Raw genomic sequence first — 21,827 nt, 5'->3', positions numbered from 1 at the left:
GATGTGGGTCCAGTTTGCTGGGGGAGGGGCTGTAAGGGGCCACACACGGTGAGGGGGCAGGAGCCCCAGCTGCAGCTGAGCAGAAGGAGGGCCCCCGGGGCGCTGGAGCAGAGGCAGGGCCAGGAGCCCACCGCTGCTGAAGATTAGAGTCCAAGCGCCCTGACCCTGTCTCACAAGCCACCACTGGAGCTGCGCTCTGCCGAACCTGGTGCTTCCCAAATCTCTCGACCATGAGGGGCTCAGAGAAGGCCACTGACTTATGACTCCACGGCTCTGGGTGTTGGCGAATGTTTCCTTCCATGGGGAGTGAGCCTTCCCTGTCCCGGTGAAAGGGACGCTCTCCTGGGACACCCCGCCAGCTACTAGCGCATTCTAACTGCCTGGTTCTCCTGCCCGTCTTCCAGAGGGGACTGATCGACGCCCCACAGTGGGCTGCACTCGGCAAGGACGGGATGAATGAAAGAAGGACCACAACCCGGGTAAACCTCACGTTGTTTTGCTCGTGAGAGAAGCCTGTCCAGACAAGAACACATCCTGCAGGATTCCGTTTGAACAAAGTCCTAGAAAGCGCACACCAAGCTACAGTGACAGGGAGCAGCCCGCGGTCACCTGTGGAGGGGCAGCGGGGAGAGACCACGGGGGCAGGGGCGCAGGGAAATGTGGGGACGGTGAAGGCCAGCAGCATCTTGACTGTGAGGATGGTTTCTCGGGTGTAGACGTGTCAAAAGTCACCAAACCGCACACTTCAAACATTACAGTTTAGTGTTCTGACCTCACAAAGAACAGAACAGAAGGCCGGGCTCTAACTGTGAGCTTTCGAGGTGCTGGGAGTTCCCTCCAGACCTCTCCTCAGCCTCTCGAGAATTTCATCACCTCTCTGCTGTTTCCTAAATAGCTAGAATACCTTTTTTTTTTTTTTCTCATTAATATTTTCTTCTGTTCTTCTGTTTCAAAACCCGTTACACTTTGGGGTCTCCTCTCTTTGTAGAACATGTTCACTGAAGGAAAAGCACTCCCCCTTTTCTTACCGGAGGCTATGAAACAAGTCACAGAATCATCTCCTGCCTGCCCTTACAGGACTGAGCCACACCATCCACAGCTGCACTGCCCAGTTCCCCAGCTCAGCCACGTGTGGCTATTTAAACTTAAATTAATTTAAATTACATAAAAAAAATAAAAACTTATCCTCAGGAGCCTGAGCCACACGTGAAGTGTGTGGGCCTGTGTGGACATAACACAGCGGAAATTTCTGTCCTCACACAGAGCTGTGTCAGACAGACAGATGGATGGCTGAAAACCACAGAGAGAGGCTTTGCCCTCCAGGAACCAGAGAGCTCAGCACGGAGCAGGAGCAGAGGAGAGCCGTGCTCCTGCCTTGGGCGCACACACACAGGCAGCTGGCATCTCTGTGGGACCCGACCTTGGAGCAGGAAGGACCAGAAGGGCACTACCTCTGGCTGAGCAGGAAGCAGAGACTCTCTGCCCTGCGGGGCCTGCTTGTTTCCATGTTTAGGGAGAGTCTGGTGTGACTGTAGAGCTCTAATGGACCAATATTTAGAGGCGACCATGCAAGGCAGATCCAGGCACCAAATCTTAATGGCTTCCTCTAAGAAAAGCTAAGAACTGAAAAAAAAAAAAAAAACCAACTGCTTTAACACGACAACACGGCAGAAGAATAAACTGCACACCTGTCCAAGCAGGGGTGAGTCTACGTCTGTAACGTGGCACGCAGGAAGAAAACCTCCTGATTCAGCGCGATGATTTCACTTATGGGAAACGCCAAGTGAGCCTCACTGTAGAGTCGGACGATGGCTTCTGCCCCTCTAGCTTCATGCTGTTCAAATATCTCAAGTGAAAAGCCTTACTTCTGTACAAGGTGATTCGACACAGTTTTGGATAGAAATAAACTGTCTAGCTTGTAAATGCTGAGCAAACACCCACAGCCCCATCTCACCGCACTGGAGTCGCTGAGGAGGAGGAGGGGGTGTGTCAGTAGTAGTTTCTTTAGGGCCAAGAAGGTTTTCAGGCAGAGGAAGGCTAGTAAACCCACACCTTGTCTCTCGGACACTTGCCCTCCTGCGAGCCTGCGCTTGAGCCCTGCGCTGCTCAGGATCAGAGCCAACACGGCCGCGGCCCGAGCCTCCCTGGGGCCGCCGTGGGCAGGGCGACGTGGGCTGCCCACTCACGCCCGGCCGTCTTGATCAAATGTCCGTTTCCAATCTCCTTTCCCACTGAGAAAGAACTCAGTGGGTTTTAAACACGTTGTATAGGACACAGATTCAGCATTTTTAAGGTCTCTGTAGAGGCTTCAGAAGCCAGCAGCATCCATTTAGTCCTGCAAGTCTGAGCGGGACTCGCTGGCCCAGATGACAGGGACAAAACCCTCATGGTCAGAGATCGAGGCACCCCAGGCTGGCCAGCCGAGGCCACCCCATCAAGGTGCTCTTCCCTGACTCAGTTAGACCGACCTTGCCGCAATTCTCCAGGCAAACAACAGCCCATCGTGGGACTTGGCACTTGAGATGAAAGCAATGTGCCACCTCTGGCAACCCACTGGCTTTACAGGGGGTGCCACGTGGCTAGGGCAGCCAGAGAGGGGGAGATAGACTGCAGGGCGTGTGGCTCTCAGAGGCGAGGCTAGCACCCCAGCGCCTGCAGACTCTGGGTTTGGCCCCCTCCCGGGCTCCGCTGTCTCTAGCTACCGTCGCTCCCATGGATGAGCCACCTGGGGTCAAGAACATACTTGCCACCTCTCACTGCGGCTTTTACGGTCAAGAAGTGTGGGGCAGGGCTATCTGCCCTGCTCCAGGCTCCCTCTAACTCTGCAGATTTCGAGTGCTTGGAAGGCTGCAGCAGCTCAGGTTACCCAGCTCTGACTAAGCCTTCCTGAGCAGGGTGACCCCAGAGCAGGAGCCACTCTGCATCACACATACACACACGCCTGCAGCCGGGGCTGGGCCGGCTCCCGGGTCTCAGGCCCTCATCTCTGCTCTCAGGCCCCGCCTGCAAAAAGAAGCCAGGCCACCATGTCTTTTCTGTCTGCTGGATTTAGTAAATGAGCTCAAGTGCAAAAATGGTCACAGAGTTTGCCACCCCCCTCCTTTTTTTTAAAGATTTTTTGACGTGGATGGTCTTTTGAATTTGTTATAATATTGTCTGCTCTACATCCCTGTTTCCTAGCACCTAGGCATGTGGGATTTTAGCCCCCCAACCAGTGATCAAACCCGCGCTCCCTGCACTGGAAGGCCAAGTCCTAATCACTGGACCACCAGCGAAGTCCCTGGCCCTTTTCTTGGTTGTAACCTCACGTGAGGTCTCTCCAAGGGCACATTATAACCATCAGATCACAGCCTGCTTGCCCACCAGCCAAGCGCTCATGTGCTCTGTCGCTCTGCTCCGCAGCTCTTAATGGTGGGGGCGGGGGTGGGGCTCGGCCTCCAGGGCACTCTCCCCAGGCGGTGCATGCACCCAGCTCTCAGTCCAGGGGCGGCAGCGGGAAGGCCAGAGGCACTCTGGCTACATTGAACTGAGCACAGCAGAGCAGGGGCCTCATCCACACAGAGCTAATTCTTAGGCTAGAACATTAGGATTCTCAACCTGAGGCTGTCCATCTTTTTCCTTTGAGTTTCTTCTCCTCCACTACATTGACCACACAGATACAGGACGAAAGAAAACAAACCTACTCAAAACCTCAGTGAGGCATCAAATGGCGGCTGAGAGCAGTCAGAGAAGTGGGCGGTGCTGCCCAGCATGAGGCAGCCACCGGCCCTCAGCTGGTGAGGGGAGCCCCAGGGCTCCAGCCTGGGGGTGCAGCTCTCTGCCCTCCCATAGCAGCATGACATGGAAGGACTGGGTCCTGGCCTGTTTCTTCTAGGCCATGTGACCTTGGCCCACCCCCAGTTAGGACCAGTTCTTTTCCCAGTAAATGCCTAGGGCCACTCTGAACTCTAGAATTCCACAAGCTCTTGCACCCCCTTAAGTCAAGAGTCCTAAATCAGTTCTGGTGGAGCCTGGCACCCCTATCAATAGGCAACCTCCTTTTGACAGATGGATGGAAAACCCCGGAACAAAATAAGCCACCGTAAGTAGGGACAACACAAGGCATGGTGGAATTTTATAAACATGCTTTAAACCAAATGAAGAGTACATAAACTGCCCTGCCTTAAGAAAACGCCAAGATACTGAAGCAATCTTCCATTTCAATACTAAAATTAAAAAAAAAGTGTTAACCCAAATTAATTAAAAAGAAATTTAACTCATTTAATAAGAAACTTCCTATTCATAAGTCAAAGAGCATCACCTAGTGCCTGGAAGAACATCAGAACCTCAGGGCTTAGAGATCACCCAGGGCAGCCGACTCATATGACTGATGGAAAATCAAAATCCGGAAGAGGGGCAGGCAACATGGGCAAGGTCACAGACGCAAAGCAGGAAGGAGAACCCAGGCCCCCTGAATCCACCTGGCTCTGCCAATGGGGCTAAAGATTTCACAGCGAATGAATGAAGGTAAGAGGTGTTCCCTGCAATGCATGACTCTTCTAACCGGTCCACAAATAAGTGAGCTCCAGGCTATGGAGGTATCCGAGAGGACGACTGAATACTTCAAAATTCTACTTTTATCTTCTCAGAAGCCACAGTGAAATTTCTCAGCCTTTCCCACATGAGCTGACCATCTTCCCAAAGGAGGAAACCACAGAACAGAGCACTCACTTCCAGAAACCTGGAGTCTTTCATCTGATGCAAGAGCAACCTAACCATGGCTTTGGTTATGTGTTTACGTCAGTCACCAAATTCACCCAAGTCACCGACCCTCAAAACACTGGGTCAGAGAGGCACGGAAAAGATCCGACAACACCTCTTCTGGCCGCAGAAACCTAAGACCATAAATCCCCTTCCTGGAAGGGTTTAGAATTGCAGCAAACCAGAAGTAGCAACTGCGGTCTAGAACACGTTTGCGTAAAACACACACACAAAAGCAAAACGAACTGGCGTCTGCAACGAGAGGGGGACAGAGGAGGCCCGGGAAGGTTTAGGTGGCAAGGTCCCCCAGGGACGCCAGGTGATTCAGGGCTGGGGCTCCCAGCTGGAGCAGCCTGCCAAGAGGAAAGGGGAGCCAGGGCTAACCCCCGGGTCAGGCTCACACCCCGTCGGGCTCATCCCGGGATCGGGCTCACCCCCCGGTCGGGCTCGGGGCCCCGGGGGCACTGGTGGGCTGGGCGGGGCTGGAGCAAGGGCCCGCGCAGGGCGGGGGCTGAGGGCGGGTCCCCGGGCGGGGCGGGGCGGGGGTCCCCGGGCGGGGCCCCGGCGCAGCCGGCCCACGCACCTCCTCGGCCTGCTTGCGCAGCGCCTTCTCCCGCTCGTACTGGGTGAGCAGCTGCTCGTTGTCCTCGCGCAGCAGCTCCAGCTCCACCTCGTGCTCCTGGTTCTCGCTGAGCACCGAGTCGAGGTTTTCGAGAACGTTCACCACGAGAGGCATCAGCTCCTTGACCACCTCCTCGTCGTAGCAGTGGATGAGGCGCTCGAACTCGCGGTAGATGGAGCCCGCCAGGCCAGACACCCGCTCCGACATCACCGAGCCCGAGCAGTAGTCGTCCTGGTAGACGACCACGCCGCCGCCCTCGTCCATCTGGATCTCCATCATCGTGGCCACCGCAGCCGCCAGCGCGGCCCGCTGTCCGCCGGCGCGCCCGCCCGCCCCGGCTGCCCGTGGTCCGGAGGCCGCGGCCCGTTGTCGCCGCCGCAGCCGCTGTCGCCTCAGGGCTCAGCCGCCGCCGCTGATGCTGATGCTGCGCCCGTCACTCAGCTGCCGGAAGTCCTGCCTCCCGGAAGTCCCGCCCACCAGACTGCTGGGGGCGGAGCCCGCTGGGTCCCCGCGGCGCTGAGCCGCTAGGGGTCGCAGGGGCCGTGACGTAGGAGGAAGACGGTCCGTGGGCCGGAAGCTCGGTTGAGCGGAGCAGGGAGCGCTTCCCGTCACGCGTGTCCGAGGCGCTATCACCCGCGCCCGCGACGCTGGAGCGGACTTTTATGAAGTAACGGCGTCTGTCCCAAGAGTATATATAAATGACCCTGTACGATTTAAGGACTTAGCGAGCGTACGTGTATCCACCCTTGCCTACAAAGAAATGGGCGGTATCCTCGCGCGCCCCTCCCTCCCCTGAGGTGCCCGCGGTGCCAGCCTGGTCGCTGTGGACCTTCGCTGCACCGCAGTGCGTGCTCCTGAGTAGGCTCTCCCAACTCCCTCCCCAGTGCCCGCGCCCTCCCGTGTTCCCTCCGCAAGTTGACCGGCTCATTCCTGATCCAGTAATGAACTCCCATTTAGTTCACTTCTGTATCCTGATATTGTGTAACTTATTTCCCAGTGTCACTTGAGCTGTGTAACCTAACTCCTATTTCAGCGATTTTGGGGGGGTGCGGGACACATGGTATCTTTTTAGTTCCGACCAAGGGAGGGCACTTGTGCCCCCTGCAGTGATGGCGGGAAGTCCCTCAACGGTTAAGTTTCCATCCTGTTTGACTAATTCTACCAGTTTTTATAGGCCCTTATTTCTTCCACTTTTAGCCACTTGATTTGCATTTTGTTCCACGGACAGATCTGAGGCCGTGAACCTAAGACATACATTTTCAGCTTTGGGGACCACACAAATGGTGTGAATCCTGATCAAAAACCCTTAAGTGGCAGCTTAGTGCCAATAGAAATGCTTTTTATCCCTGTCCTTCCTGATGCAGTGCTTCAAAGTTAAGTCCTGCTAACCTGATTGCACCCGTGGAGTTCCTCTGGGTCATGCCCTAAATACTGCTGCATTCTTCCCCTCGCTGTATGGATGCTCACCCACCCCACTGAGGAACGGTGGGAGCTTTCAGTCTCACATTCAGCCTGCCTGGGGTTTGATCCTGGCCAACTGGAAAACAGCCTGAAACAATTACCAACCTCCTGGGAACATTAGGAAAACCGTGAAAGGAGTTTAATATCATCTCTAGCAAATAGTAAGAATGCAATAAATATAGACATGTTTTACTTTCTCAAAATGATAAGCCAGGACAGATGAAATGTTTCATTTCTTCTGGTGAACAAGTTACAGAGGAAGGTTGTGAATGTTTGGGGGAATGTTTTAGATTTTTGCCCTAGTCCTCTCCCGGAAATGTAGGCCCTTTTGAATTACTGCAGTATCTTTAATAGAGTACAGCAGCCACCACTACAACAGTGAGAGGCCAAATGACTTGGCATCAACTTTATTAGTTTTCACATGTTTGGGCAGATTACTTGAAATTGGTTAGAGAAAATTAAGTTTTAACAAAATATATGCCTGATAATTCTTGATGCTTACTGAATACTAGCACACTCTGAGAGCTCAAGCTAACTGAATTAGAACTTGCTTCCTTTCAGATTTGTGAAGATAATTTGCTATTCAGCTTTTTCTTTTTCTCATTTTAAGACCCTAAAATGTAAGATGTCCAGACACACAGCTTTCAAAAGTTCTACTTTAATTTCTAAGTATTCATCCCAAATGCCTGCACTTTGTAGTCACACATATAACAGGAATTTTCATTCCTGAGCTCCAAGAATGCTAAGGATTAAGAACATAACAAAAGTTCAGAAGAAATTAACAGGATAACCTGGGAGGAGACAGACATCCTTGCGGGGTTTGACTCACAAAGGTGTTAGAACAAGTTTCACTCTGTCAAAAGAGCCAGTGTGTTTCTAGACAAGGCACAGAACTGAAGAGGGAGCCCTTAATTGTTTTCATTTCTGCCCCATAACGTGGAGGAGCCACCCTGGTCCTCTGACTCAGCCACTGCCTGGCCTCTGGAGACAAACAGGCTGTGACAACTCACTGAGGCTGAGACCTCAGTGCTTGGCCACGGCTGCAGCAGCTGCTACGAGTAGGTGCCACTGCCCCACCCAGTCCCGGGAGCATACGCTGCACTCTCAGAAACGTTTTCAGATGAATAAGTGAAGACAGTGCCAGGTCACCTATGTCGGGTTTCTCTCTTAAGTGCTGTGCTGGTAGCTGGCAGAATGGGGTGAAGCTTCTTCTAGGGGGCTTTCCAGGCAGGCTAAGTAGCTCCATCTCCCCCAATCCACTTAATGCACGTAAGGATATCAAGTGTGCTTGCAGGACATATGAAAACGGCTAATATATAGAAAGCAAAAACAATCTATGCTTTTTCTATGGGACGCGAATCTACAGGCAGATTCTAATAGCTCAGCACTTTATTCATGGAATTTCCTGGTGGCTCAGATCTGTCCACAGTGCAGGAGACCCGGGTTCCATCCCTGGGTCAGGAAGATCCCCTGGAAAAGGAAATGGCAGCCCACTCCAGTACTCTTGCCTGGAAAATCCCATGGACAGAGGAGCCCGGTAGGCTACAGTCCATGGGGTTGCAAAGAGTCGGACATGACTGAGCGACTCCACTTTCATCTATTCATGGCCAGGGGTCAGGGAAGTTTCAAAGTCAACTCATTTGGCAGGAAAATGAGTGGTGTTAAGAGAAAAAAGAATCATTACCTTCAATTTACAGAAACTAAAAAGAACACTGCCACATTCCCATCCATTCCTTTAGAAGCTAAGTTTTCGGTTTTCAAATGAAATAACCTTGAATCCATAAACTTTCAGAAGATTAATTTGGGCATCTTCTGGCTTAAAAAAAAAAAAGGCAAACCCCTTCAACCAGTGAAGAGCTGTGAGGAGAGGAGGAGAGTTCAAGCTCTGGAGAATGGATGCAGAGGGAACACGTGAGCACACAGGACTGCCTGCCCGGCCTCGCGCGGACACACACACTGTGCTCATGACCGACAGGCAGAGACTCTGAGTGCCTGATTGCTAAGTGTAATTCAACAGCTACACCCACTCCTGCCTTGTAAAAAAACAGGCTCCTCTCAAGGTTACACTGTGATGTGAGCACAGGTTTGTTGTTTCCAATGACAGCTTTACAAAAACGTTGGCACCAAATGCACATAAAAAAAGTTTTAAGGCTTAATAAAAACACAGACCAGTAATTTCTCAATGTAGCTTGGAGGCTGAGAAAAGGATGCAGAGAGTTAACGAACCTCCCAAACACAGGCAATCCTCAAGGTACAGAGCATTTTCTAAATACAAATGGCCTCCCCCATCAGGTTCAAAGGAGCAAATGAGCAAATTTTTCTGCTGCTCCTCCCATGACCAGACCATCCCGGCTCCCTCAACCCAGGCCCATAGCCCCAAGGAGGGAAAGGAAGAGCAAAGCTGGGGACGAGTAAGCTGACGCGGTGCTGCTGCGCTGGACTCTGCCCTGGTGGTGATCTCCTCCCCCAGCCCGCCCGCCTCGGTTCCCAGCTCTGCCCCAAAGTCCCTGCAAGGGGACGGATTTAGAAAGCTCTTCCCCTCCTGTGCCTGACGGGAAGGCAGAAGCCCCGAGGGCCAGCAGCAGGTCAGGGTCTTCTTGGCCATTCAATATGGAATTCGCTTTTCTTGTATGTTAAAGAACACAACAAAACAGTTATAAATTGTTCACATCTACTTTTGGACCATCTCATCCTAACTTGTGTAAGTCAGTGAGTTTGAGCTTAAAAGCTAATCACCAGTTATGTCAGTTTTTAATGGGGAAAAAAATGCTCTGAATTCCAGACAACTTTCTTATAAATGACCACTTGAAGGCTAGAGGGAGACAGGAGGCGCTTGAGAGAATCACATGGAATGAGAGTTTCTCAGCTCCAAAGTCAGCAGGTGGACAGGAGCGGGTCTTTGGTTGGCAAGCACCGTGCGGACCCCCAGCACTGGTGGAGGGTGTGAAGCCTGGTAGGGAGCTCTCACAGGCACTGGAGTGTTCAGGCCACTACGAGCGTGGCCACACTGTAGTAACGAAGACGCTTCTAGCACCTGTATGAACTTAGTAGGCACTCGTACCAGTGGTCCCCCCACCCAAGCTGTTGGTCTCTCGTGACTGTAGTACAGGTACTGACACTGTAGCCCTTTAGAGGCTCAATGGGAGAAACTTCCGTCTGACAGATGATAGCGTCACGACTCTCGCCAGTCCGGTATCTTCGCTGGCAGATACCATGAAATGAGCCAGTTATCTTCGCTGGCAGATACCATGAAATGAGCCAGTTGAGAATTTGCTGCCAAATTATTTAATCTCCTGGCCTAAAGTCTCTAAGTCTTGTCTGGAAACTGAATGTGGCCCAGAGGTTCTGCAAAGCTTTAGAAAGGGTGGCCTAAGAAAACTCTCCTTCTTCTTTGGTGTACCTGAGCGAGAGACTTTTTTCTAGAAAGGCGTCAGAAACAGAGCACAGTCAACAGTTACTGAAGCAAAGCCGGCACTTGAGAACAGGTCTTGAGCTATTACCAAAGAAGCCAAACCTAAGAACCCAGGGCTCTCAGGCATCTATTCCTCCCACTGCCAGCAGGAACATAAGGGAAGACACAGGAACAGTGTAAGCAACGCCAGTACCTGGACATGTCTGGGTAGTTTTGAAGTCCTGTGGAAGGCAGTGGTCTTGCTGGCAGGAAGTGTCGCTGGTGAATGGAGCAGGCCACACCACTGGTAGGGAGTACAGGCCCAGACTTACAGCTGACGAGGGAAAAAGAACAACTCACAAGCAAGACTGCCTGTAAAGTAAAGAGTCTAAACCAGTCTCTCGTGGACAAAAAGCAAGAGACTCCTATGTAAGACCTGGCCGAGGTTTGAGAGGGCAGAAGCAGGGTGCAAAATCCCTCCATAAAGCATATGACGGAACACGGCATTTTGGTTTTCTGTTGACAGCTGCTGAGGAAAAGCAACCAAGACGTTTTAAGAAAATCTCTGGAATGGAGGTGAAAAACACTGGGGCTGAACAAGTCCCCAGGGTGGCTCCTCTTGTCCCACAGTGGCGGACCTGCGGCTTTGGTTTTCTCTCAAAGGCTTTAAGCTTTGCTACTGTGTTGGTGATCCCTAGATACCCAATTAGCCAACACACCACGGACGTGAGACCCCACTTCTCAGGGGCACCTGGCCTGGCCCCACTTCCCTCCCGCCCACTGGGAGCTCCTCTCATACCAGGGCCCCGTCTCCTCCCTCGGAGTCCAGAAGGTGGGTCTTCATCTCGAGATGGCTGTGAACTGGACGGCAGCTTCAGGTGTCCACCTGAGACCCTCTCCCCACCCTGTTCCTGCGGGCTAAAGGAACTACACTATTTGAAATCCTATCTCTGGAGTTTCTTGTCTGGCTATGGGACGCGGCAGGCCTCTTAGTAGAAGGAGATGCTGGACTTGCCTCCGGGCGGGTTCAGGACTTTGTTGTGGGAGCGAGGCCGGGGGCCCAGCCGGGGTTCGTGGCTGTCGACGGTGGGCGCAGGCTCCTGGACGCAGGCTGCTTCTCTCGGGCCGCTGGGCTCGCCCGGCTCTTGTCTGGGTGAGGCACTGGCTGCAGGACAGAGTCAGCACAGGGCCCGTCAGTGGCTGCCTGCCACCTGGTGGGCAAGCTGCACACGCAAACTGAAGTCTGTGCCCTGGAGCAGCAGGCACGGGCGTGGGGTGTCAGGCACGGGTGTCAGGCCAGGTCAGCATGGGAGGCCCAGAGCCATGCTCGGGGGAACCCCCAGGGGTTGTCTCCACACTGCTCCCTACCACCTCAAGTCTGACGAGAAAACCTCAGAGCGAGTGAGAAGGGCGGGGAGCTCATCCTAAGTGGAGGGCCCAGGCAGGTTTCCTGGACTACCTAACTGACCCCGTTCCCACCTCTTCATCATCAACTGAAGGCAGAAATTAGCATCCAGTCAGGTCGGGACACTCGGGGACTGAGCCTGACACCCAGCCCCACGAGCAGGCAGCCCACTGTGGCGCGACCTGGGGGAGGCCGCCCCACACTGTGCAGCCCTGCAGTTCCCCGCGCCCCTCACCCCCAATGCGGCCTCTGGTCAGAGTTCATTGAAGGCTTTGGACCTCTGCCCTTCACTATACAAGATCAGCTTCTAGAAGAGGACGCTGTGGTTTGAGGCCCAGACTGACCAGCATGGACAGGAGGTGCAGAAGCCAGCGGGAACGTTGTCACTGAGTAACTGAGCCCATTTCCCCTGCCTCCTCCCTACACAAAACCCACCCACGATCACAACTCTGCTGTCTTCATCAGCGGGTGGGCTGGGGCGCAGGGACCCCTCCCAGTCCTCCAGCAGCCCCTGCAGAGCTGAGCCCCCGGGAGGGACGGACAACAAGCTCTCACCTCTGAGGTCTGGCGTGTCCTCTCCCTCACACAGGAGCACGTGGTCCTGCAACAAGGCAAACCCAGGTCAATCCGCTGCTCGGACACTTGCGGCCTTGCTCGGGTGGACGAGAAGAAAGGTGAGGGTGACCTGGGTCTACTTTTATCTTTAAAAAGTGTCTATTCGGACAGTTTGAGCCCCCAGGTAACCCTGCTCCATAGCCCGCCTCCACTCTGGCCTCAGCCACACTCCTGCCAGCTTCTAGCCCCCGCCTCATCACGGGCTGATTTGAAAGCAAATCCCATATTTCACTGATCCATGAATGTTCCAAGATGCAGCTCTTTGAACTGCAAAAATAATGCCTCCTTAAATGTCTCACGCAGGGTCCAGTTTAACCTCAGCACGTGCTCTCACTGACAGCCTACCTGTGTGTTCTGCTCTGACACACACAGGCGTGTCCTCTCTGCGGCCGAGCGATCCCCAGCATGTGTGCAGTGCAGCACATCTGGCTCACCCGGTCATCTGGTGATGAGACAGCTGGGTGGTACCCACCCTTTGGTCACTGAGAACGATACCATTAAAACAGATCTCCCCAAGTATCTGTCTGTTTTCACAACTGAGGTTATATACCTAACACTGCTGGTTCATACAGTAAAATTCTGTTTTCACTTCTTCAGAAACTGCCAAACTATTTTCCACAGTGGCTGCACCATTATGCATTCCCAAGAGCAGTACAGGAGGGTTCCAATTTCTCCGCGTCCTCACCATTCCTTACTGTCTTTTTTGGTAACAGCCATCCCAGCGCGTGTGACGTGATCTCACTGTGATTCTGATCTGCATCTCCCTACCGATCGTGTGCTGACTGACCAATGTCTACGCACATCCTCTGCCCCCTCCCTTTTTTGGATCTGAAATTTTTATTTTTTAAAATTTATTTTCTTCAAGTATAGTTAACTTCCAATGCTGTGTTAATTTCTGCTCTATGGCACAGTGATTCAATTATACATACGTACCTTCCTCTTTATATGCTTTTCCACTGCGGTTCATCGCAGGTTATTGAGTATAGTTTCCTGTGCTACACAGCAGGACCTTGTTTAACCATCATATATAAAATAGTTCACATCTGCCAATCCCAGATTTCCATTTCATCTCTCCCCCTTGCCTTTAGCCATCTCTGAATGTGTCTGTCTTTTTGTTGTTGAACTGGAGGGGTTCTTTACATATTCTGCAACCATCAGTCTTTGAAAAGGAAACCACATTGTTTCCTATATTCAGCGTCACTCTGAATCCCTGTGTCATCAGTTAATAGGAGGTTTGGTCGGATTCAGGTCTGGTTGTTTTGACAAGAATTCAAAGGTGGCCCGTGATGTACTTCCAGCATGGAGCACACTGTTTCCAGAGGTGTCCTGTTTTCTGATGTGTGAGCAGCCACTGATGATCGCTTCCTAGATCTATAATTTCATTACAAGTTTGCAAAACGGTCATTTCTGAATTCTGTTATTCACTCGTCATTTATGGGCTGGAATACTTTAGTATGAGGAAACTTCCCCTCAGCAGCTGTCATCCTGAGGTACATACAGCTCATGGAGAAACACTGGCTAAGTAAGTGCCTGATTCTATCCGTCAGCAGTTTTTCAGATGGACATTCTCCGAAGGGGACAAACTAGATTTTTAATAATAGTAGCGGGAACCCATAAATTCTAACTATTTGGTGAATTTTAATCCAATGTAGCTACTCTACTTATCGGCTGATGACAACACTGAAGTGTTGCCGAGAGGTGAGCTCCCGTTTTTAGTTCAGCTTCATCAGTATCCTCAGCAGCTCTTCGTGGAGGGAAGAGTGATGGCCTGGCTGCATGGGCCGCCCCTGCCACCAGCGACCCCCAGGGCGAGTCATCACGAGGCTGGCGCACACTCCCTGATGACTAAGGGCAGCCCCAATGACTAAGGGCCGCAGCCAGCAAAAGCAACGTCACCTGCCTTGTCTCCTCCTAAGGCTTGCCATACCCGCTCGGAACCGTTTTAGACAAGTGCCTGGCACCAGCTCTGCCTCTCTCACTTAGGTCTGCTCTCTGAGTGCAGTCCGTACCTTGGGCTTGTTTGGGTGCGCCGTGGGTGAGGCGGCAGCGACGGGGGACCCGAAAATGTCACTGGTCTTGCCCCCTGGTGGGTTCAGACGTGGCCGAGTCTGCACAGGCCCTGATTCGTCAAATATACCGCTTCCTTTTCCCCCTGCAGAAACAAGCAGAGTGGTGAGCGGCCTGGAACACCCACCCAACCCCTCCACACTGGTCACTTCAGAGACCTCCCCTCAAGGCGACCAGTCCTGAGTTCAGGCTGAGGGTGAGGGGACTGGGTTGACGAGGGATCCTGAAAGACCCCCATCACACCCAGCCCCTTCTCGGGGCCAGCTGGGCCTTCATCACTGGACCTGAACTGCACTGGGCTGGCTGCGAGGGGCAAGACAGGCAGGTGGTCTAAAACAGCATTTTCCCCTCTAGAGTGTCCTTAACCCTGAACTTTTCAGATTTTCCTGCTCAAGAATCTTCTGCATTAAACCCAGAAAAGTTCTTTCATACATTAAAGGCAAACAGCTGCTAACTTTTGAGGTGAGATGGATAGAACTGAGTTAACATGCCCTGTTCAAGGCAAACCTGTAATTTGGAAAACATTTATTAGTCATTCTCCTGACCTCAATCTGGCTGGAACTTCCAGTGATAATTAGATATGCCAGTGATTTACAGATATTTAACATCTTTGCTGCTGAACAGAAACAATTTGATGAGCTACTTTGCAAATATGCATCTCGGATGTTAGTTCTTATAAGCTGATGGCTGAGGCACAGACAGGGGACGTAAATGCTGACATTGAACAGAGAAGACTCTAGCACGTGGCGCCGGCCAGTCACCCCTGCAATCAGCAAACACCAGCACCTCCCTTCCACCGAGTGCAGAGCTAAGATTCACAATCTCACAGGAGAAAGAAGGCGCATTCCACACGCAGCTGAGACCAGACACGAGCTACCCGGCCCCTCTGTGCCCGTTCCTCACCCTCAGAGCGGTGGAAACAAAGGCCCCTCCCGCCTGAAGGCGCCGAGAGAGGAGCCATGACTCACTGCCACCCGTGGGTCCAGTGCTCACGACAATGCTGGGACACATTGCTCAGTGAAAACAGCGCAGGACAGCGTGGACGGCACAGGCTTCCGTGCTACAGGCGGGTGTTCTGAAAGAGCTGGACCTGATAAGGACACTGGCACTCCATTACTCCGCCCCCTCCAAATGGGGTGGCAGCGGTGGTTTGGGAGCTGAGGATTCTAAATGTGCTCATTTTTACAGCAGTGATCTTTGTTGACTGCCTCCAAGAAGTTAAAATTTCCAGTCACTTTTCGGCTGTAATGACACACACCGACAGGACGGGCGAGCAGCAGAGCTCTGAGGACAGAACCCAGCGCGAGAACCCTTTCTGGGGCGGGGGGAAAGCTTAGAGAACACATGGGTCTGACCGCAGGAAAAGGCACACATCCACGTCACGTCAGGCTGATTGCAAGCCTTCTAGTCCCAGCCACAGCCGCCCAGGTTTCCTCAGCCCCTGGGCTGGGTCCTGCTCAGCCACTACCAACTGTAGGACAGCACCTGGCTGGAGTGGACACACAGCGGCTGGGCGGAGGAGGGCCCGGAGAGGAAGCTCCCAGACACGCTGCTGTTACTGGGTGTCATCAGCAAAAACATCCAGGCCACAAAGTGCAGAAAAGCTGCTGCCCAAGGCCACCCCCCGAGTGCCTGTTACCGAGCTGTTGCTGGTCACGCTTAAGCGTGAATTTACTTAAGTAAATTTACTTAAGTAAATTCTAAGATGTGTGTTCAGCTTATTTTAAAATGCAAGACAAAAATAAAAGTAACTCAATCTGAAGGTTTTGGCTAAAAGCACTGCTCATTTAAAGACATTTTAAAACCTGTGAAACACGACACAGAGAAATTCCTGAGACACAAACAAAGCAAACATTCCAGCAATGATCACAGGTGAGCGTGGGTCAGTCTGACAGGATGCCGCCAGCCCCCAGAAACCTGAGTTCCCTCCCCTTTACCTTCGTCAATACACGCTCGAAAACCACCACAGGTCTGTTTTGAACTTTATGAAAAGTAATCACACTGTGCGTCTATTACTCAACACTTTACCTGAAAGATGAATCCGCTTTGAAGGTGGAAAAGATGCTCAATTCACTCATAAAGAGAGAAGAATAAATCCAAGATACACTTTTTAGAGACCCAAATCTCAGGAGACACGACCCTGTGGAGTGTGGGAAGCGGGCGCTGCTGATGCCCTGGAGGATGTGTCTGAAGACCAGGAGAAGCACCAGCATTTTATACTGACCCAGCGATGCCGTTTCAGGAAGTCACCCCGACTTCGAGTATTTGGAGGTAAGCCGGGAGTCAGGAAAATCTGTATCCAATGGCAAGTTCTGCTGCCAGTGAGCTGAGGCCCAGACTGGCCGGTGAACTTGAGCCTCAGCTCCCCTGTAGAGGGGGTTACATATCTCCCCAGGCTGTGGAGACAGCCAGCACCCCGCACAGGCCCCACAAACACCAAACAGCCTGCCCACATCATCCCCACCTCGAGGTCTAAACCAGGAGAGCAGGTGACACACGGTACCAACCAGCCCGGGTCTACATCTAGGGACGGCCGGCAGTAAGGCCCCTATTCCGCACGCGCTTGGTCGGCGGGTGGGGGGGGTGCCTCCCCAGAGTGCACGGGGTGAGTCTGCCGGCCAGGATGCACCTGCAGATTCCCTTCTCAGCTGCCTGTGAGACTTCATCACAGGTGATTTTCTCCCCTTGCTCCTTCCAGTCTTCCTTTTTAAAGTGTTTCTCCATGTTAATTCATTCACCAGTTAAAAAGCGCTTCTGGGTGATAAGAGGAGGCGGGGGTGGGGGGGTGTGGGGTGCAGATTCCAGCATTTGTTAACTGCTCAGCTCTCATCTCAGAGCCCCTGGCAAGAAAGGAACGAAACCCAAAACAACAGGACCGTAAGGAGCAGAGGTTTTCAGCACAGGGTGCCGCCAGGCTGTTGTAACACTTTGGTTTTCTAACTCTTTAGTTGGGTAGGAGGCCAGGCTGCCAAGGGGTCACAGACTTTCTAGAGCCTGGCAAAGCAGAACCACCCCATGTGGCATACTTCCTAGAGAACCTGAAGCCCCAGAGACAGCTGCAGACGCCACGGCGCTAAGCCCCGGCCGCCAGCGTGCCCACCCCTAGGCGCCCCGTTTGAGTCTACCTGCCACAGCCCATGGTTGGTACACAGGATGCACAGGGCTGAGCACTCGGGCTCTGCACCCATCAACTGGGTGCGTGAGGATGTTACTCAAGAAGAACCACCTGCTTCTTGGGCTTCCCTAGTGGTGTAGTGGGTAAGAATCCACCTGCCGATGCAGGAGACGCGGGTTCAGTCCCTGGTCCGGAGGGTCTGGGATGATGCCGCAGAGCAACTAAGCCCAGGCCCCACAGCTACTGAGCCGCTGCTCCAGAACCCGGGAGCCACAACTACTGAGGCCCACGCACCCTCGAGCCCGTGCTCTGCAACCGGAAGCCACGTGCAGCAACAAAGACTCAGCACGGCCAAAAAAAGACCCAACACACCCAACAAAACCACCTGCTTCTCTGTCATAACCAAATCCAAAGACACTGCGCACCCCTACCCCACCTGACCACTGAAAACCACAGGAAAACCCAGCCTTTGCATCCACTGCTTTTGTTGCTCCAGGTCTGTGATATTTGTACCCAGCATCAGGACAGGGTAGGGAGCAGCCCCAGTTCCAGTTCTGTTTGACTTCATCATTTGTCTGAAACACTAACTTCTGTGTTGCCATCTCTCAGACCTTTAAGGATGGTACAAACCTTGCTTTTCCCGTGTGGACACAGATGCGGAAGGCCCCTCAGGTAACTATCACTGTGTGGTCACTCACACACAGTGGCTGGACTGTCCATCAGCCAAGAGAAAGGCTCTTCTGAGATTCCTCCCACTGGAGCCACTAAAAGGTGCGTAAGGACTGAGAAGCCGCAGGGCTGCATGCCAGGCTGAGCCGTCCTTTTTATTTAGTTTCAATCCTGCTCACAATCTGATTAAAAATACTCTGAACACACAACTTGCAGGCAAGTTCAAGAATCTGAAGGAGTCCATCAGCCGATGTGGGGAGCCTCCCCAGTGGGAAGCAGAGCCCCAGCATGCGCCTGTGTGCCTGCCTCAGTGCCTGCACATGGCCACTATCTGCTCACAGGTGAGGAGCAAGTCCAGAACGACCTGGAGGACACAGAGCTTAAGTCAGGATCAAACTTCCCTTCCTCTCCAGGACTGACGGCAGGGCATATGCCACACGAGAAAGCATTTGAAAGGACTGATACAAAGAGAGAGAGAGATTTTTTTAAATCAGAAGAGCAGCATAAAAGAGAACAGGTAGAGGCCAGAGGATTAAAGAGTCACAGGCCCGTACCGGGGGGATTGGTCCTCTTGGGTATGTTCTGAGGTTCTTCGGTTGGTCCAAAAATATTAGACGCCATCCTGTCCGGCCTGCGGGGAGGCGCGGCTTCCTCTGGACGATCACCTGGCTCTCCTCCTGGAGGCTTTGCAGCCCTGCAAGCAGAGAGGCTGTGAGGGACCGACGGCGGCTGTCCTGGGCACCACGGTCCAGGGGCTGAGGCAGACATCTGTGGAGGGGCACGACACGCTCACGGCCAGCCAGCAAACCTCCCCACCTGCCCATGAGTTCCCATAAAGGTCTTCTCGGCACAACTTGGTCCTGCCAAGACCTCCTCCAGATGTGTGCAGGCTCTCAAGTTACTGCTGGGACCTCTCATCAGTAAAATTAAATGTTTCCCTGAAACAAGCAAATGGAGCCAGTTCAGTAGAGTTTCACTGTCAATTTTAATTAGCAGACAGTAGTGCTGGGCCGGAGAAGGCAACAGCAACCCACTCCAGTACTCTTGCCTGGAAAATCCCATGGACGGAGGAGCCTGGTAGGCTGCGGTCCATGGGGTCGCTAACGCTGAGTCGGCACGATTGAGCGATTTCACTCTCACGCATTGGAGAAGGAAATGACAACCCACTCCAGTATTCTTGCCTGGAGAATCCCAGGGACACAGGAGCCTAGTGGGCTGCCATCTATGGGGTCGCACAGAGTCGGACACGACTGAAGCGACTGAGCAGCAGCAGCAGGGCTGGGCATGTGAGAACACAGTGCAAGGGGACCACAGCAGAGGCAGGGATCGGAACTGACCATGACACTTGCCTGGAGGGGCCCATGCTCGTCCAGGCCTGCCCACCCCGCCCCTCAACAGCCCCATGTCCCATAAAGCTCCTGGGGACCGGTGGTTCAGAGTCAGGCTGCAATACACTTGGATTAAGTTCTTTACAAATATACACCCTACAGCTTAAAAGACCTCAGGTTAACAATGGCTTTTAAAATCCCTTTAACACCAGATAATCCCTTAGTAAGAAAACAAAAGCAGGACTTTAAGACAGAAATCTGACCTAGTCCTCTTAAGAGCCACCACTTGATTCCCTTCTTTTAACATGGCCTCAAGGTCTGCAGCTGCTAGCAGATCCCAAGCACGTGTGCTTAGTGGCTCAGTCGTGTCCCACTCTTGGCACCCCCATGGCCTGTAACTCACCAGGCTCCTCTGACCACAGGATTCTCTGGGCAAGCATACTGGAGTGGGTGGCCGTGCCCTCCTCCAGGGGAGTCTATCCAGACCCAGGGATCAAACCTGCTTCTCTTGCATCTCCTGCACTGGCAGGCAGGTTCTTTACCACTAGCGCCACCTGGGAAGCCCCACCCCAAGCAGAGGCTCCCAATTAAGAAGATGGCTTTTCCTTCTCCAGCATCCTACAAGGAAGAACTTTCCCCTCATCTTCTCAAAAACACTAACACTCCAGAGAAGTGAGGTATCAGTTGAGAGGAGCCGCTCTGCACTGTCTCCCACAGCTTGGAAGCCAGCCCGGGGCAGTGGTCCTTGTGGCGCGTCCTCGCTAACTGCACCAGTGTTTGCAGGGCACCCAGTGCCAGGCCACGGAAACAAAGACAGAGTGTCCTTAGTGCACACAACTGAGAAAGTGCTGGGAGGCAGCCCTCGGCCAGCTGGTGCGAGTGCCGAACAGCGGTTTTCAGGGCCAGAAACTTGATTCAATTTATGAGCACTCCAGGATAAACTTCCGGTCTGTAACAGCACAGACCCAGACAGGAGGGATGAGTGGTCACTGTTACAGGGGCTAATGACTGATGGTTTGGCCAGGAGTACTACTGAATCCTGACCTGACTCCCTCAAATTTGCAGGGATTTTAGCAGTTGAAACAATCCTTTCATTCTATGTACTGTTTACCTCCACGGACGCCACAGTCTTCTGCTCTTATTGCCCGGCCAGGCCACAGAAAGGGCTCACAGTATAGAAAGTTTCAGGCATCGGAAGAACCAGCTCAACCTAGCAGCCGGCTCCCCCGACGGCAGGACACCTCCAGCTCGGGCAACTCTACGTGACTCTCAGCACCCAGTGCTCCCCAAGCCAGAAAGCGAGCCAGCGCGCGCTGTGTATTCCTGATCGTTTAAGACCCGTCGGTCTGCTCTGTCACTCGCCGTCCCGCCTGTTTCCTGGTCAGTAAAGTGGGGGAGGGCGACTCCTGGGTTCGGGCTGCGGGGTTACGGCGGAAGGCACCCTCTTGCTCCGGGACTGCGGGGTTAGAGGCGAGGGCGTCGCCTGGCTTCAGGGGTAGCGGGGAGGGCACCCCCTGGCTCCGGGGTTAGAGGCGAGGGTGTCGCCTGGCTCCCCGACTGCGGGATTCTGGGAAGAGGGCGCCGCCTGGCTCCCGGGCTGCGGCTCCCAGGAAGGGGCTTCGCCCTGAGGGCCGTCCGCTCGCACACACGCCACAGGGCGCCGGGGTCCAGGCCGCGCCGCCACGCCTGCCCCGCCGCTGCAGACTGCTCTGCCGGCGTCTGCGGCGCGCCCGCCCAGGAAGCGGCACGTGCTGGGACCGAGGCGCGGGGAGGCACCTCCCTCACCCGGCCGCGGGGGCCCCGGCTCTGTGAGTTCACCGCGGCCGCCCCGCCGCCCGCACGCCCTCCACGTGACCGTGTCCACACCCGCGCCGCACCTGGAGCCGGCCCGGCCGCCCTCGCTGTCCGGTGCCCGGAACATGTCGCCCGCCGCTCGGAGCCTCCAGTCCGCCGCGCCGTCCTTCCCGCCTGGCCCCGCGCGGTCAAAGGCCCGACCGCTCGTCCCCATTGGGAATCGCTGACGTCAGTCAAGCAGCGGCAGCCTATCGCGGTGTCGGGCTCCGCCTCATGAGACGAAAGCTTGCGGAGGCCCGCGCCAGACACGCAGACGATTGGTGAAAGTAGATGTCGCTCACGGGGCCGGACGCCGCCACTGGATAGCAAGCCGAAGGGGATGGCCCTCCCCGCTCCCTGAGGTGGGCGGGGTCGGAGGCTATCCGGGCACCTTGCCAATACTCCCCGCAGCACCAGGCGGCCTCCAGCCCGACGGCCAACACAACCCGTAAGGCCAGCGTCGAGAGGCGACGAGCACGGTCCAGACTATCCCGAGAATCCTGGTTTTCGAGAGTCTGTCAATGGCACGTGACTACGTGGCTAAAGGAAATGGAACAGCAGTTCCTCTGTCCTGCACGTCG

The 21,827-nt window shown here is 53.8% G+C and overlaps 2 protein-coding genes across 12 annotated transcripts in view; both read right to left on the bottom strand.

Moving 5' to 3' along the window:
* MAPK8IP3 (mitogen-activated protein kinase 8 interacting protein 3) overlaps positions 1–7,376 on the bottom strand; it is a 45,796-nt gene extending 38,420 nt beyond the window's left edge. For all 10 annotated transcript variants that reach the window (XM_069570470.1, XM_069570475.1, XM_069570472.1 and 7 more), the window contains exon 1: positions 5,324–7,376. In XM_069570470.1, coding sequence (XP_069426571.1) covers positions 5,324–5,641 — 318 coding nt within the window. In that variant the 5' untranslated portion in view covers positions 5,642–7,376. The remainder of the gene's footprint in view (positions 1–5,323) is intronic.
* An 89-nt stretch (positions 7,377–7,465) lies between these two features.
* Positions 7,466–21,433, bottom strand: JPT2 (Jupiter microtubule associated homolog 2). Of its 2 annotated transcripts, XM_069570515.1 has the most exons (6): positions 21,291–21,413; positions 18,640–18,779; positions 14,244–14,386; positions 12,175–12,220; positions 11,230–11,379; positions 7,466–10,740 (listed from the first exon to the last, which is right to left on the bottom strand). In XM_069570515.1, exons 1-6 carry the CDS (start codon positions 21,332–21,334, stop codon positions 10,640–10,642), a joined length of 624 nt encoding a protein of 207 aa, XP_069426616.1. In that variant the 5' UTR covers positions 21,335–21,413; the 3' UTR covers positions 7,466–10,639. The 2 variants fall into 2 exon arrangements, with proteins under 2 accessions (XP_069426616.1, XP_069426617.1); XM_069570516.1 differs by having other exon boundaries at positions 10,721–11,379; positions 21,291–21,433.
* Between the last annotated feature and the right edge of the window lie 394 nt (positions 21,434–21,827).

This window comes from Ovis canadensis, chromosome 24, assembly GCF_042477335.2.
Source record: "Ovis canadensis isolate MfBH-ARS-UI-01 breed Bighorn chromosome 24, ARS-UI_OviCan_v2, whole genome shotgun sequence".
In the NCBI taxonomy this organism is placed as follows: Eukaryota; Metazoa; Chordata; class Mammalia; order Artiodactyla; family Bovidae; genus Ovis; species Ovis canadensis.
Note: the sequence above shows the minus strand (reverse complement) of the source record. Positions and strands in the feature narration are given on the sequence as shown.

What these genes read in the sequence shown, in the direction of transcription:
- JPT2 (XM_069570516.1), bottom strand. Translation starts at nt 21,421, where the DNA reads ATGGGGACGAGCGGTCGGGCCTTTGACCGCGCGGGGCCAGGCGGGAAG. An exon ending in CAAGAGGACCAATCCCCCCG is followed by an intron (nt 14,387 to 18,639) that starts GTACGGGCCTGT and finishes TTGTTTCTGCAG; the next exon opens with GGGGAAAAGGAAGCGGTATA. An exon ending in CGCACCCAAACAAGCCCAAG is followed by an intron (nt 12,221 to 14,243) that starts GTACGGACTGCA and finishes GCCTTGTTGCAG; the next exon opens with GACCACGTGCTCCTGTGTGA.